Source organism: Hemiscyllium ocellatum, chromosome 6, assembly GCF_020745735.1.
Source record: "Hemiscyllium ocellatum isolate sHemOce1 chromosome 6, sHemOce1.pat.X.cur, whole genome shotgun sequence".
In the NCBI taxonomy this organism is placed as follows: domain Eukaryota; kingdom Metazoa; phylum Chordata; class Chondrichthyes; order Orectolobiformes; family Hemiscylliidae; genus Hemiscyllium; species Hemiscyllium ocellatum.
The window spans coordinates 98766223-98783604 of NC_083406.1; the positions used below are offsets into that span (position 1 = coordinate 98766223).

The following is a 17382-nucleotide window of genomic DNA, read 5'->3' on the forward strand; positions in this document are numbered from 1 at the left end:
TTCCGCACACGATTATCCATATGCGAACTTTTTTTTATCATTTGGAATGGCAATTTAGTAGCTTGCATTCATTACTTGTACTCTTTTGTTTATCATTTGTACAAATGATTTGGATGAGAATATAGAAGGGATGGTTTGTAAGTTTGTGGATAACACCAAAATTGATGGCATAGCAGACAGGGAAGAAGGTTTTCTACGATTACAAAGGGATCTTGATCAAATGGGTCAATGGGCAGATAAATGGCAGACTGAGTTCAATCTAGATAAATGGGGGATAGTGCATTTTGGTACAACAAATGGGGCAGGATTTATACAATTAATGGTAGGGCCTTGGATAATGTTGTAGAACAGAGGGACCTTGGGGTTCAGATACATAATTCTTTAAAGTTTGTGTCACATGTAGACAGGTTGTTTAGCATGCTTGACTTCATTGTTCAGTCCTTTTGAGTTTATGAGTTGGGAAGTCATGTTGAGGTTGTATAGGATATTGTTGAGGTGTTGTCTGGAGTCCAGTTTTGGTTGCCCAGTTATAGAAAGGAGCGTGTTCAGAACAGATTGTCAGTATAGAAGGTTTGAGTTATAAAGAAAGGCTAAATAGGCTGGGACTTTGTTCACTATAGTGTAGGAGGTTGGGAAGTGACCTTTTTGTAGAGGTTTATAAAATCATGAAGGATATAGATAAGGTTAATGGTAGGTGTCTTTTCCCAAGAATGAAGGATTTCAAGACAAGGGGGCATATTTTTAAGGTGAAAGGAGAAAGACTTAAAAAAGACATAATGTCCAAATTTTTTACTTATGTTTTGTGTGTGGAATGAACTTCCTGAGGAAGTGATGGCCGTGGACACAATTCTAACGTTTATAAGTCATTTCGATGAGTACGTGAATAGAAAAGGTTTGGAGTGATATGGGCCAGGAGCAGGCAATGGGAGTAGTTTAGTTTGGAATTATGTCCATCATGGACTGATTAGACTGAACGGTGTGTTTCCATGCTGCCTGTCTTTATGACTCTGTCTCTAGCCTGGGACGAACAAAGACGTATTAACATAAATGATTACTCAGCCAGATATCACAAGATCTCCCTGTATTTTAGTTTTTAACTCGTCCTCCCATTCTTGCACCTCATAACTTTGATTCCCTTACAAAATAAAGATATGAGGGAAAAGTGTGAAAGTGACTTATAGCCATAAAGACATAGAGATGTACAGCACAGAAACAGTCCCTTCGGTCCAACTTGTCCATGCCAACCAGATATCCCAATCTAATAAAGTCCTATTTGCCAGCACTTGGCCCGTATTCCTCTAAACCCTTCCTATTCATATACCCACCCAGATGCCTTTTAAATCCTGTAATTGTACCAGCCTCCACCACACCCTCTGGCAGCTCATTCCATACATGCACCACCCTCTGTACGAAAATGTTGTCCCTTAGGTCTCTTTGATATTTCTTCCACACACCTCCCCCCCCCCCCCCCCCCCGCAACCTAAACCCCCTCTCGTTCTAGACTCCCCCCACCCCAGGGAAAAAACTTTGTCTATTTATCCTATCCATGCCCCTCATGAATTTATAAATCTCTATAAGGTCACTTCTCAACCTCTGACACTCCAGGGAAAATAGCCCAAGCCTATTCAGCCTCTCCTATAGCTGAAATCCTCCAACTCTGGCAATATCCTTGTAAATCTTTTCTGAATCCTTTCAAATTTCACAACATCCTTTCAATAGGAAAGAGATTAGAATTGCATGCAATATTCCTAAAGTTCCCTAAACCAGTGTCCTGTACAGCCCATCATGACCTCCCAACTCCTGTACCAAATGCTCTGACCAATAAAGGAAAGCATAACAAACGCCTTCTTCACTATCCTAACTACCTGCGACTCGACTTTCAAGGAACTATGAACCTGCTCTCCGAGGTAGCTTTGTTCAGCAACACTCCCTAGGACCTTACCATTAAGTGTATAAGTCCTGCTCTTTGCTTTTCCAAAATGCAGCACCTTGCATTTATCTAGACTAAACTCCATTTGTCATTTCTGACCCGTTAGCCCATCTGATCAAGATCCCATGTAGAACAAAAAACTTTACAGAGCAGTACAAGCCCTTTGGCCCTTAATGTTGTGCTGAGCTGCAAAATTAATTTGATGCTCTTCTAACCTACACCGTTCCATTATTATCCATTTGTATGTCCAATGTCCGTTTAAATGCCCTTAACATCGAGTCTATTACTGTTGCAGGCAGGCTATTCCACACCTCTACTACTCTCTGATTAAAGAAACTACCCGTAATGTTGTCCTAAATCTATCACCCCTCAATTTAAAGCTTTCAACATCTGCGGGAAAAGGCTCTAATTGTCTAACCCTCTGATTATCTTATGTCTCAATTAAGTCATCTCTCAACCCTCTCTCCAATGAAAACAGTCTCAGTTCCCTCCTTCTTTCCTCATAAGAGCTGCCTTCCATACCAGGCAACATCCTAGTAAATCTCTTCTGAGCCCATTCTAAAGCTTCCACATCCTTCGTATAATGTGGTGACCAGAACTGCACGCAATACTCCAGGTGTGGCCTCACCAGTGTCTTGTACAGCCGAAGCATGACCTTGTGACACCAAAATCAAACCCCCTACCAATAAACGCCAACACACCATATGCCTTCTTAACAATCCTATCAACCTGGGTATCAACTTCAGGGATTTACATGTCTGGACACCAGATCTCTCTGTTCATCTACACTGCCAACAATCTTATCATTAGCTCAGTGTTCTGCAATCCTATTACTTCTTCCGAAGTGAACTACCTCACACTTTTCCGCATTAAACTCTATTTGCCACTTCTCAGCCCAGCTCTGCATCTTATCTATGACCCTCCATAACCCGCAACATCCTTCGGCACTATCCACAACTTAGTGTCATTTGCTAACCCATCCTGTTATGCCCACCTCCATATTGTAAAAATGACAAACGGAAGTGGTCCCAAAACAGATCCTTGCGGCACACCACTGGTACCTGAGCTCCAGGATGAACGTTTCCCGTCAACGACCACCCTCTGTCTTCTTTCAGCTAGCCAATTTCTGATCCAAACCGCTAAATCACTTTCACTCCTGAAACTCCTTATCTTGTACAATAGCCTACTGTGTAGCACCTTATCAAATACCTTACTGAAGTCCACATACACCACATCGACTGCTTTACCTTTATCTGCCTGTTTTGTCACTTTCTCAAAGAACTCAATAAGGTTAGTGAGGCATGACCTAACCTTCTCAAAACGGTGTTCACTATTCGTAATCAAATTATTCCTTTCCAGATGTTTACAAATCCTTTCTCTTATAACCTTCTCTAGCACTTTACCCACAACTGAAATAAGGCTCACTGGCCTATAATTATCAGGGTTGCCCAACTCCCCATCTTTAACAAGGGAGCAACATCTGCCATCCTCCAGTCTTCTGACGTTGTCAACAGGAGTAATGACGATGTAAAGATCGAAGCCAAAAGTTTTTACAGTATCCTTCCTGGTTTCCCAGAGAATCCGAGGAAAAATTCGATCCAGCCCCATCTGGTCTTATTTATTTTCAGATCTTCCAAAATTGCTAAAACCTCTTCCTTTGTCAACCTCCATCTCATCTAATCTTGTAGCTTGTATCTCCATATTCTCACTAACATTGCCCTTTTCCAGTGTGAATACTGACAAAAAGTATTCATTAAACGCTTCCCCTATGTCCTCAGATTCCACACGCAACTTTGGAGTTTGCACGTTCTCCCCGTGTCTGCGTGGGTTTCCTCCGGGTGCTCCGGTTTCCTCCCACAGTCCAAAGATGTGCAGGTCAGGTGAATTGGCCATGCTAAATTTCCTGTAGTGGTAGGTAAGGGGTAAATGTAGGGGTATGGGTGGGTTGCGCTTCGGCGGGTCGGTGTGGACTTGTTGGGCCGAAGGGCCTGTTTCCACACTAAGTAATCTGTAAACCTCCCACTACTATCTTTGGCTCTAATCTTATTCTAGTTGTTCTTTTATTCTTGATATATCTATAGAAGGCCTTGGGGTTTTCCTTGTTTCTATCTGCCAACAACTTCTCATGTCCCCTCATGGCTGTTCTTAGCCAGAAACGATCAAAAGAGAGGGCTAACTTAAAACATAGAACATAGAAAAGTACAGCACAGAACAAGCCCTTCAGCCCATGATGTTGTGCCAAGGATTATTCCTAATCTAAAATGACCTAGCCTAACCTATGCACCCCTCAATTCACTGCTATCCATGTGCATGTCCAGCAGTCGCTTAAATGTCCCTAATGACTGCTTCCATCACCAACGCTGGCAATGCATTCCACGCATTCGCAACTCTCTGCTTAAAGAACCTACCTCTGATGTCTCCTCAATACCGTCCTCCTAATATTGTTAAAACTATGACCCCTCATGCTAGTCAATCCTGCCCTGGGGAAATGTCTGGCTATTGACTCTATCCATGTCTCTCATACCTTGTATACCTTGATCAGATCACCTCTCTTCCTCCTTCTCTCCAGAGAGAAACATCCAAGCTTAGTCAACCTCTCTTCATCAGATAAGCCCTTCAATCAGGCAGGTAAACCTTCTTTGCACCCTCTCCAAAGCCTCCGTATCTTTCCTATAATAGGGCAACCAGAACTGCACACAATATTCCAAGTGTAGTCTCACCAGGAACTTATAACTCTTATAACTGAGCCTACACGCCTCATCCTCACATAAGCTTTCCTCTTCCTCTTGACAAGAGCTTCAACATCTTTAGTAAACCATGGCTCCCTCTCTTGACAACTACCTCCCTGCCTGATAGGTATATACTTATCAAGGACCCACAGTAGCATTTCCTTGAATAAGCTCCATATTTCAAAAGCGTCCATGCCCTGCAGTTTCCTTCCCTATCCTATGCATCCTAAATCTTGCCCAATCACATCATAATTGCCTTTCCCCCAGTTATACCTCTTTCCCTGAAGTGTATACCTATGCCTGCCCATTGCAATTGTAAACATAACCAAGTTATGGTCACTATCGCCAAACTGCTCACTTACCTCCAAATCAAACACCTGGCTAGGTTTGTTCCCCAGTACCAAATCCAGCCCCTTGTTGGCCTATCTGTACACTGTGTCAAAACTCCCTCCTGCTCGCATTGAACAAAAACTGACCCATCTGAACTACTTGAACTATAGTGTTCCCAGTCAATATTGGGGAAGTTAAAGTTCCCCATAACAATTATCCTATTACATTTGCTCCTATCGAGAATCATCTTTGCTCTCCTTCCTCTGCAACACTGGAACAATTCGGAGGCCTATAGCAAACTCCCAGCAGGGTGCCTCTCCTCTCTTTTCCTGTTTCTAACCTCAGCCCAAACTACCTCAGTGGATGAGTCCTCAAATGTTACCTCAGCTGCTGTAAGACTACCCTTGATTAACAATGCCACACCCCACCTCTTTTACCATCTTCCCTGTTTTTGCTGAAACATCTAAATCCTGGAATCTGCAACAACCATTCCTGTCCCCCCTCTAGTCATGTCTCTGAAATGGCCACAACATCAAAGTCTCACATACCATCCCATGTGCTCTGAGGTAATGTTCTTCACTGTCCACTGCACCTGCATCTTTGGTGTCATTTGCAAATTTACTAACTATACCTCCTATGTTCACATCCAAATCATAAAGGATTATCAGATTAGCCAGGATTTAATTGAATGGCAGAGCTAATTTGATGAGCTGAATGCCTTTCTAAGCCTGTGTCTTAGGGTGTTTTATTTCTTTCCCACTAGCTTTCTTTCTCTGCAGCCCATCCTCCCTGCACTGATTTGTCATTTTTTTTGTAACTAACTGGTCTGAAATGTTCTTTTTATCCATTAATGTATTTTTTTATCTCATTATTAGCTATTTCAAGTCTGATCCCTTCTCTTTTTCTTATTTTTAAATAAATGTCTTTGTCATTTTTGCAGATACTTTTAAAAGTATCTATTTCAGATAACCAATTTTATTCTCTCCAGAATCTCACTTCACCTTTTTTGCAGTCTGATTTTGCTCATATTTAGTAATATCTTTTGTTTGGTGTGTTTTTTTATTTTTGTTTTTTTCACAAATATCCCTGTCAGACTTTCTCATTCCACTAATTCTTACTTATTTCATGTACCCTACTTAAAATTTAACTGTTTTCTCACCTCTTTACTCATTAGTGGCATGCTAAAACCATAAATAAGTCCTTTTCTAATGGAACATTCTCATTCTTTGTGAGGTACCACAAGGCCAAGCTAATATTTACCAGAGTAAGACATCATACGGTAAATTGTTCTATTCATGAATGGGAATCAGTTTAACTCTTGAGGATGTGATGTGAACCTTATCCATTCAGATTGTCTTTCACATTTTCATTTGCTGAATTTTATTTCCATGATAGGAACTTGGATTTGGTGCTTCTTTAGTCAAAAGAGATACAGCTGTACATAACCTGGATCATAAAGAGGAAATTAAACAGTAAGCTTATCAGCAATTCTCTTAATAGAAATAGAAACGTTTGATTTATTATGAAAAATAATTATTTAACATCTTATATTTCTGTTAGGTGGAAGAGGTCCTTCTTGTTTAGCCTTCTTTTTGGCGTTCCTGTCTTTGGACTAATGATATACATGATAGTGATGGATAACCAGCACAATGGCTCTATGCCTCCTGAACAAAACATTATACCAGGTTTATCAATTCTTAATCTGGCATTCTTTGTTTTGTGTACACCTGTTCAGGTGAGTGTACAACAAAAGCTTTATTTAAAATGCAAAAATAGTATCAATTAAATTTGCTGCAGCATTACTGCAAAACTAATTTGTAATTTAGATTTTATTGTTTGTGTACTAAGTACGAAAGAACAGAAGTGCAGTGAAAAGTGTATAATGTTGCCAAACAAGGTGCCATCTTACATACAAGTGCCTAGATATTGAATCATAAGAATAAGGTAGAAAGAAAGAACAAAGTTAAAAGTTAAATATTACAATAATTCTTACTATTAAGTAGAAAAATAAAGAAATAAAGCCAAAAGTCAAACATGACAGTCCTTGGAAAGTGCTTAGCCATGCTGGGATTGCACTTTCTACAGGTGCTTGATCTTCTCCTTTTTTTCCATGCTTTCCCTGCACAATCCATTCCAGGAATCTCCACACCAGGCATACCACACTGCTGCCAAAGCAACCACTGCTCCTGTTAATCCACCAAGAGTATTGACTTGGGCCTATCACATTGCTGCAGCTGATCAATGCCGACTGCAGGTGCCACCTTCTCTGCCGACCATTGAGGCCATCCTGACATTGAAAGTCAATACCGCTGCGCACCAACATCAAAGATGCTCCACTCTGGGGTGGCATCACTCACTGCTGAATCGTGAGCTCCCTAAAGGCTTGCTCTTACCAAGGAGCCGACTTCTTCCGCTGGTGAAACATGGTCAAAATGAATCCAAGTTAACGTTATGTTTAGAATGTCAGTTTTGATTCAGTAGCACTCCCACTTCTGAGTCACAGGGGTCAAGTCCCACTTTGGGGCTTGAGCACAGAAATCAAAGCTGGCGCTCTGTACAGTACAATAGGACTACTTCCGTAAGAAGTCTAATTTTTCTGATGAAGTGTTAAACTGCCTGCTTGGATGAATGTAAGCGATCCCATTATACAGTTTTGAAGAGCAGGGGAATTATTTGTGGTGACTTTATAGTTATTTATCCCTTACTTAGATTACTTGATCATTATTATTTTCCTCATTCTGGGAGAGTGCTTTGCATGAATTGGCTGCTGTGTCTCCTACACTCCTGCAGCAAATATACTACAAAAGGACTTGTTTGGCTATAAGAAGCTTTCAGATGTCTGGTGTTGTAAAAAAAAACAAAGTGAATGCATTTGTTTTTTATTATTGCAAGGAGTAGGCTGGTGACCATTGATAATTCAAAGTAATCATAATTAGTTTGTCTGAGGAGAAAGTGAAGACTGCAGATGCTGGATGACTGTATATTGAGGGCTCCTTTTGCCTGTTTCTCTGGTGATGCTAACTCACTGTCTTGGGGACCTTCTCTTGCCTGCTTCTGATGCATAGAGTTCCAGAATTTCAAATCCATTAAAAGAAAACATTTCTCCTCATCTGTCTTAAAAAGGCGTAATTTTAAAACAGTACCTCCTAGTTCTGAGCTCAGATATGTGGTGAAACATCCTTTCCATACTTTGTGAGGACCATTCAGGATCATATACATTGTAGTTGTCACCCCTCACACTTAGAACATCCAAAAGAAACAAGCCCAACCTATCCATCCTATCCTCATAAGACTCAAGTATCAATGGAGTAAACCTTCTTTGAGCAGCCTTTAGTGCATTTGCATCTTATCCTTTTTATTTTAATTCACTCGTGGAGTATTGGCATTGCTGTCTGGGCCAGCATTTATTGCCGTCCCTAATCGTCCTTGAGGAGGAGGTAGTGAACAACCTTCTGAAATCGAAACATGTTATTCGATGTAGATGCACCCATAATGTTGTTTGGAAAATAATTCCAGGATTTTGTCTTGAAGCACTGAAGGAATGCCAATATATTTCCAAGTCAAAAGGGTGATTGACTTAGAGGAGAGCTTGCCAGTGTTGTTCTCTAATATTTGGTGCCCTTGTACTTTTAGATATGGTGGTCATGGGTTTAGAATGTGCTTTCTAAGGAGCCTTAGTGCAATGTATGTTCTAGATTACCCATTGCTACTACTGAGATTTGGTGGATAGACTGCATGTTTGTGGATGTGGTGCCAATCAAATGGGCTTTTTTGTCCTGCATGGTAGCAATTGTCTTGAATGCTGTTGGAGTTGCACACATTCAGGCAAGTGGGAAATATTCATTCACAGTCCATACTTGTGCATTGTTGATGGATAGGCTTTGGGGAGTCAGGAGGTGAGTTACTCACTGTAGAATTCCTAGCCTCTGACTTTTCTTTGTGTATCTGCTATACTCCTAGAATACAGGACAAAAGTTGAACGATTTTCTGCATAGTTGCATAAATAGCAGTGTTGTAGCTCTACTGGAACAGCTTGGCCAGGGGTGTGTGGTATGTTTTGGAACACTATTGCTGGAATGTTGTCAAGACCCAAGGCCTTTGCAACATGCAGTACCTTCAACCTATTGTTGATATGAAGGAATGAATTGAAATGGCTGAAGGCTGACATCTGTGATGCTGCAGACCTCTGACTAGTCCACTTCAGATTTTGGTAAATGGTAAGTTCTGGGATATTGGTAGTGATGATACCAGTAAGGTCAAACGACAATGCTCAGGTTCTCTCTTGTTAAAAATGGTCATTGCCTGGCACTTGGATGTCATGAATTTTACTTGACACTTGTCAACCAAGGCCTTCATATTGCCCAGGTCTTTGTGCATTTGGACACAGCTTCAGTATCTGAGGAGTCACGAATGGTGCTGAACATTGGGCAGTTATGAGCAATGTCCCCTCTTTTGAACTTCTGGAAGAAAGGTCATTGATGAAGAAGCTGAAGATGATTGGGTTTAAGACGCTACCTTGAGGAACTCCTGTAGAGATAGATAATAGGTGCAGGAGTAGGCCATTCTACCCTTCGAGCCTGCACCACCATTCAATATGATCATGGCTGATCGTCCTTAATCAGTATCCTTATCACCATAACCCTTGATTCCACAATCCTTGAGAGCTCTATCCAACTCTTTCTTAAATGAATCCAAAGACTGGGCCTCCACTGCCCTCTGGGTCAGAGCATTCCACACAGCCACCACTCTCTGGGTGAAGAAGTTTCTACCCTGTATTTTTAAGCTGTGTCCTCTGATTTGACACTCACCCATCAGCGGAAACATGTTTTCTTTCTCCAGAGTGTCCAATCCTTTAATAATCTTATGTCTCAATCAGATCCCCTCTCAGTCTTCTAAACCCAAGGGTATACAAGCCCAGTTGCTCCAGTCTTTCAGTGTAAGGAGATCCCGCCATTCCAGGAATTGACCTCGTGAACCTACGCTGCACTCCCTTGATAGCCAGAATGTCTTTCCTCAAATTTGGAGACCAGAACTGCACACAGTACTCCAGGTGTGGTCTCACCAGGGCCCTTTACAGCTTCAGAAGAACTTCTTTGCTTCTATACTCAATCCCTCTTGTTACGAAGGCCAGCATGCGATTAGCCTTCTTCACTACCTGCTGTACCTGCATGCTTACCTTTATTGACTGGTGCACAAGAACACCCAGATCTCTCTGTACTGCCCCTTTACCTAAATTGACTCCATTTAGATAGCAATCTGCCTTCCTGTTCTTGCCACCAAAGTGGATAACCATACATTTATCCACAGTAATCTGCATCTGCCATGCATCTGACCACTCGCCAAACTTGTCCAGGTCACCCTGTAATCTCCTAACATCCTCATCACATTTCACCCTGCCACCCAGCTTAGTATCCTCAGCAAATTTGCCAATGTTATTACTAATGCCATCTTCTATATCATTAACATATATTGTAAAAAGCTGAGGTCCCAGTACTGATCCTTGCGGTACCCCACTGGTCACTGCCTGCCATTCCAAAATGGAGCCGTTTATCACTACTCTTTGTTTCCTGTCAGCCAACCAACTTTCAATCCAAGTTAGTACTTTGCCCCCAATACCATGCACCCTAATTTTGCTCACTAACCTCCAACGTGGGACTTGATCAAAAGCTTTCTGAAAGTCCAGGTAGACTACATCTACTGGATCTCCCTCGTCCATCTTCAGAGTTATATCCTCAAAAAATTCCAGAAGATTAGTCAAGCATGACTTCCCCTTCATTAATCCATGCTGACTCTGACCTATCCTGTTACTACTATCCAGATGTCTTGTAATTTCATCCTTTTATAATAGACTTCAGCATCTTTCCCACCACTGAGGTCAGACTAACTGGTCTATAATTTCCTGTTTTCTCTCTCCCACCTTTCTTAAAAAGTGGTACAACATTAGCCGCCCTCCAATCCGCAGCAACTGATCCCGAATCAGTCGAACTCTGGAAAATAATCACCAACGCATCCACGATTTCTCGAGCCACCTTCTTCAGTACCCTGGGATGTAGACCATCAGGCCCCGGGGACTTATCAACCTTCAGACCTAACAGTCTCTCCAACACCAATTCCTGGCAAATATAGATTCCCTTCAGTTCAGGTCCTTCAGCCACTGTTACCTCAGGGAGATTGCTTGTGTCTTCCCCAGTGAACACAGATCTGAAGTACCAATTCAATTCTTCTGACATTTCTTTGTTCCCCATAATATATTCCCCTGTTTCTGTCTTCAAGGGCCCAATTTTAGTCTTAACCATTTTTTTGCCTTTCACATACCTAAAAAAACTTTTACTATCCTCCTTTATACTATTGGCCTTCATCCCTCATTTTTTCTCTGTGTATTTCCTTCTTAGTAATCCTCTGTTGTTCTTTAAACGCTTCCCAGTCCTCACTTATCTTTCACACTTATCTTTGCTATGTTATACTTTTTCTCTTTTAACTTTATATTTTTCTTAACTTCCCTTGTCAGCCACGACCACCCACGCCTCCTCCTAGGATCTTTCTTCCTTTTTGGAATGAACTGATCCTGCAACTTCTGCATTATACACAGAAATATCCACCATTGTTCCTCCACTGTCATCCCTGCTAAGGTATTGCACCATTGAACTTTGGCCAGCTCCTCCCTCATAGCTCCATAGTTCCCTTTATTCAACAGAAATATTGTCACTTCCGATTGTACCCTCTCCCTCTCAAATTGCAGATTGAAGCTTATTGTATTATGGTCACTACTTCCCAATGGCTCCTTCACTTCGAGGTCCCTGACCAATTCTGGTTCACTGCACAATACCAGATCCAGAATTGGCTTCTCCCTGGTCAGCTCCAGCACCAGCTGTTCTAAGAATCCATCTCTGAGGCACTCCACAAAGTCTCTTTCTTGAGGTCCATTACCATCCTGATTCTCCCAGTCTACCTGCATGTTGAAATCCCCCATAGCAACTGTAGTAACATCTTTGCGACAGGCCAATTTCAGCTCCTGATTTAACTTGCATCCGAATCCAGACTACTATTTGGGGGCCTGTAGATAACTCCCAAGAGGGTCTTTTTACACTTAGTATTTCTCAACTCTATCCACACTGACTCTACATCCCCTGATTCTAGGTCCCCCCCGTGCAAGTGACTGAATTTCATCCCTTACCAACATGGCCACCCCACTTCCTCTGCCCGTCAGTCTGTCCTTACGATAGCACGTGTAACCTTGAATATTCATTTCCCAGGCCCTGTCCACTTGAAGCCACGTCCCCATTATCTCCATAATATTGTATCTGCCAATTTCCAAAAGAGCCTCAAGCTCATCCATCTTATTTCTAATGCTTCGTGCATTCATGTATAGTATTTTTAATTTGTTACTGCCCTCACCCTTCCCATCAACTCCTATTTCACTCAACCTTACAGCATGATCTCTTTCTGAGTTTTCTGCCTCATTGATACAGTTGTCTTTCTTGACTTCCCTTGTTGTAAATTTCCCTCCAATTTCCTTCTTAAACATCCAGTTTGTCCCCTCCCCCCGCTACTTAGTTTAAATGTAGCTGTGTTGCAGTGGCAAACCTGCCTGCCAGAATGCTGGTCCCTAACCTATTAAGGTGCAAACGGTCTCTCTTGTATAATTTATGCTTACCACAAAACGTACCCCAGTGATCCAAGAATTTAAATCCTTGCTTCCTGCACTAGTTCCCCAGCCACATGTTCAAGTCCATTATCTCCCTGTTTCTGGCCTCGCCAGCCCGAGGAACTGGAAGCAAACTGGACATAACCACCTTGGACGTCCTGCTTTTCAGCCTTCTTCCTAGTTCTCCGAAGTCCCGCTGTAGTATGTTCCTCCTCTTCTTCCCGACATCATTTGTGCCAACATGTACCACCACCTCTGGCTCTTCACCTTCGTCCTTGAGGATTTCCTGCACTCTGTGATGTCTTTAACCCTGGCACCAGGAAGGCAACACACCATCCTTAAGTCCCGTCTGCTGCCACAAAAACCCCGGTCAGTTCCTCTGACTATGGAGTCCCTTATTACCACGGCTTTGTGCGATATCCGACTCTTCCGCTCTGTCTCCACGCCAACTTTTGATTGACAGACCTGGCCGCCTCGCGGACTAGCAGTGTCATCTGTCTCTACTGTTTCCAAAAGATTCAGCTTGTTCCTGACAGGTACTTCCCCCGGGGTCTCTTGCACCTGTCTCCTCTCTGCCTTCCTTATCGTCTGCACTCTTCTGGTACGATTGGTGTAATAACCTCGCTGAAAGTCTTGTCCAGAAAGATCTCGTTCTCTCGGATGAGCCTAAGGTCCCCGAGTTCTTTCATCAGTGCTGCAATATGCTCTGTCGTAGCTGAATGTGCACACACTTTCCACACTTATATGAGCCAGACACACCAGAGTCGTTGACTTCCCACATCAAGCACGTAGCACACTGAACCAGCTTGGCAGTCATGTCTTCACCCTCTTCAACTGTGGTGTAATCACTTCACTCAACCTCCTTGTCAAAGACTCCTGAGCTAAAGCGTCATTCTTCAATCCACAGGAACTTCCTTGGACCCTCTTTTTGGGGCAAGTGTGTGGACTTTTAATTTAGGTTAGAGGAGGAGGGAGGGAGGCTCTACTTTGTATGACCTGGGGTCTTGAACACACCCATTCAAATAACAATCACTTACCTTCCCGACCGGCTTTGCACTCTGCCTTCACTTCCGCCCAGCTCCCGCCACTCTCTGATGCAATATCCTGAAGCTGGGTTGATGATCTCTAACTACCTTTCCTTTGTACTTTGTACTAGGTATGGCTCCAACTAGTAGAAAGTCAAACCCCCCTCCCCCCCACAATTCCCATTAACTTCAGCTTCATTAGAGCTCCTTGATACCTCATTCAATGACCTACTATCTTGACATCACTCTCATTCTCATTTTATCTCTGGAATTTTTTTCCATGTTTGAACTGAGGCTCTAATGAGATCAGGAATTGTGTGGCCCTGCAGAACCTGAACTAAATGTCATTGAGCAAGAGCTGCTTGGTAGTACTATTGATGACACCTTCCATCAGTTCATGGAATATTGAGAATAGACTGGAGCAGTAATTGGCTGAGTTTGTACTTCTGGTGTATGAGAAACCTGGGCAATTTTCCATTTGATTGTTTAAGTGCGGGGTTGCTGTACTCTTAGCCAAAGTGTTCTAGTACAGCGACAAGTTCTGGAGCACAGGACTTTGGTACAAATGACCTTTGCAGCATCCTGTACCTCTGACTGTTTCTTGATATCCCATGGAGTGAATCAAATTTGCTGAAGACTGCCATTCGTGATGTTGTGGACCTCTAGAGAATTGAGATGGATCATCCGCTCAACACTTTTGGCAGAAGTGGGCGGCACGGTGGCACAGTGGTTAGCACTGCTGCCTCACAGCGCCCGAGACCCGGGTTCAATTCCCGACTCAGGCGACTGACTGTGTGGAGTTTGCACGTTCTCCCCATGTCTGCGTGGGTTTCCTCCAGGTGCTCTGGTTTCCTCCCACAGTCCAAAGATGTGCGGGTCAGGTGAATTGGCCATGCTAAATTGCCCGTAGTGTTAGGTAAGGGGTAAATGTAGGGGTATGGGTGGGTTGCGCTTCGGCGAGTCGGTGTGGACTTGTTGGGCCGAAGGGCCTGTTTCCACACTGTAAGTAATCTAATCTAAGTTTGTTGCAAATGTTTCAGTCTTTTTTGTTTTGATATGTTCAATTTCCCCATTATTCCGGATAGGGACATTTGTAGTGCTTCCTGCTCCACTGGGTTTTTTGATTGTCCATCTCCATTCATGACTGGATGTGGCAAGACCACAGAGCTTAGAGCTCATCTGTTGGTCGTGGAATTGTGAGCTTGTTCTAACACTTGTTGTGCTATTTGGTGTAGAAGTAATCCTATTTTGTAGCTTCACCAGCTTGAAACCTCACCTTTATCTATGCCTGGTGCTTTTCCTGGCATACCCTCCTACATTTTTCATTTGAACTAATACCCATGCTGAAGTTCCCTCACAACAGCTTGGAGATAGGGGAGAAACTACTTTCAAGGAGTTTGAACTGACCATCAGCATCAGAAAGACTTATGTTATGAGCCGAGGGGTAGAGACTCCAACCTCCATCAACATTGACAACATTCTGATGTGCATTGGTATCTTCACATACCATGGATCTACAATTACCAGCAACCTTCACTGAAATCAGAACCATGACTGCCAAAATACGTCGTCTCAAAGTGGAGAAGTTAGTGTGGACCAACTGCAGAGTGACTAATAGTACATTTGTATTAGGCTTGTGTTTTCAGTACTATCTTACAATAGCAAGGTGTGGACCGCCTGAGCAAGCTAAGAAAGGTAGATAAGTAGGAGGCTAGAAGAACACAGCAAGCCAGGCAGCATCAGGAGATGGAGAAGTCAACATTTCACATGTAACCCTTTTTGTCTCAAGCTAAGGAAGTGGTTGACCCATTTCCACTTCCATTGCCTAAGAACAAAATTGGGCCTGTCTGGCAAGACAGACCCAAATATGGAAGTACATTAATGTGCAATAATGCTTACTCTGTTTGCTCTCTTGGGTCAGTAATCCCTCCTTGGTTGGGTCGTGTGAACGATATGGGTAATGGCCGGTTCCCCAATGATGTGCTTTGTGGTAAGTTTGCTATCAGCATGAGAACAATAGGTTACCCATTTCTGCTGTCCATGAATTTTCGCTATCCAGACTCCAAGGTGACTGGGACCTGAGATAATATATGAAAATGCCTCACTGCTGACTGGAATACCTGGAGTCAAGCAGTCAGGAATATTGTGAAAAAGGAGATGATAAAAGTGACCTTATGGCAGGAAAGAAATCTCCTGTCCCTACCCCCAGGAAAGAAACATTATTTCAGCTTGGACCAAAGTATTCACCTGTGTCAGCTTCAGAAGAGACTGCCATTCATGAAGTGGCCTCTACAGCCATAACACAATCCAGAATTGACACACTACCTGGACAGAGATTATCTTCTCCTAAGAAGAATGAATGCCACCATCAACAATACAGATACGTAATATTTTCTGGACTGAAGAGCTTATTTTATTTAGTTTCTCTAAAGCACATCTGGCATTTTCTTCATAAAATCTACAGCAAAATGTAGTTTAGTGGGCTTAAAAATGTGCCAATTCCCAGTGGTTGAGAAATATAAGTTTGCGAAGCACCATGGTTAGTAAAGTATTTGAGTAACGTAGTATTCGAACAATCAATGTGAGACTGGACTTTGCTTAGTCACTAGTCAAGTGGTTGATTTACAATGTTTGCCATTTTCTTCTGACTAAAATAAATTGTATGTGTATTGGACTCGCTTAGAAGTTATTCATTTCCAAATTACATAGTGCTTTAAAAATAATCTAGAAAAGGAATCTTCCTGCCTAAAGAAATATCTGTTCTTGAGAGATTTTTTTTCATTCAGAAAATGTAATTTTTGCAGCAGAAAATACTAATACATCAGTGAGAATTGAATGTCTGATGATTGGTGAATGAGAATAAAATACTATATACAACTGATTACAGATATTGTCTGTACTTTATTGCACATAATTAATTGAATGTTGCTTTGTTTAATTGACATAGGATTGCTAATTAATGTGTGTCTTTAAGTTTCTTGGAGGTTGGTACTTTTATGTTCAAGCCTACAAATCTCTTAAGCACAAAACCGCCAATATGGATGTACTCATCGTTCTGGCTACTACCATTGCTTACTTATATTCCTGTTTGATACTGATTGTGGCCATTGCTGAAAAGGCGGAACAAAGCCCAATGACTTTTTTTGATACTCCACCAATGCTGTTTGTCTTCATTGCCTTGGGGAGATGGCTGGAACATGTAGCAAAGGTAATAATGTACACACACTGTTTTATCTAGTAAAACTATTTTCTGATTGATTATCTTTCACAATTTTTTGTGAATATTTGTGGCAGATCCTCTCATTACCTGGACAGTTATAGTTCTTAATTGTGGTAAAAACAATGACTGCAGATACCGGAAACCAGATTCTGGAATAGAGTGGTGCTGGAAAAGCACAGCAGTTCAGGCAGCATCCGAGGAGCAGGAAAATCGACGTTTCGGGCAAAAGCTCTTCATCAGGAATACAAGCAGAGTTCCTGGAGGGTGGAGAGATAAATGAGAGGAGGGTGGGGGTGGGGAGAAAGTAGCATAGAGTACAATAGGTGAGTGGGGGTGGGGATGAAGGTGATAGATCTGGGAGGAGGGTGGGGGAAGGTAGCAAAGAGTACAGTGGGTGAATGGGGGTGGAATGAAGGTGATAGATCAGAGAGGAGGGTGGAGTGAATAGGTGGAAAGGAAGATTGGCAGGTAGGACAAGTCATGTGGACAGTGCTGAGCTGGAA

General features: G+C 42.4%; 1 protein-coding gene across 1 annotated transcript in view; it reads left to right on the forward strand.

The window, feature by feature from the left end:
• The window catches only part of LOC132816504 (copper-transporting ATPase 2-like), a 105914-nt gene that overhangs the window by 40229 nt on the left and 48303 nt on the right, over positions 1 to 17382 (forward strand). The window contains exons 6-8 of the mRNA XM_060826178.1: positions 6385 to 6461; positions 6550 to 6724; positions 16634 to 16867. Of these exons, the coding sequence (XP_060682161.1) occupies positions 6385 to 6461; positions 6550 to 6724; positions 16634 to 16867 (486 nt within the window). The remainder of the gene's footprint in view (positions 1 to 6384; positions 6462 to 6549; positions 6725 to 16633; positions 16868 to 17382) is intronic.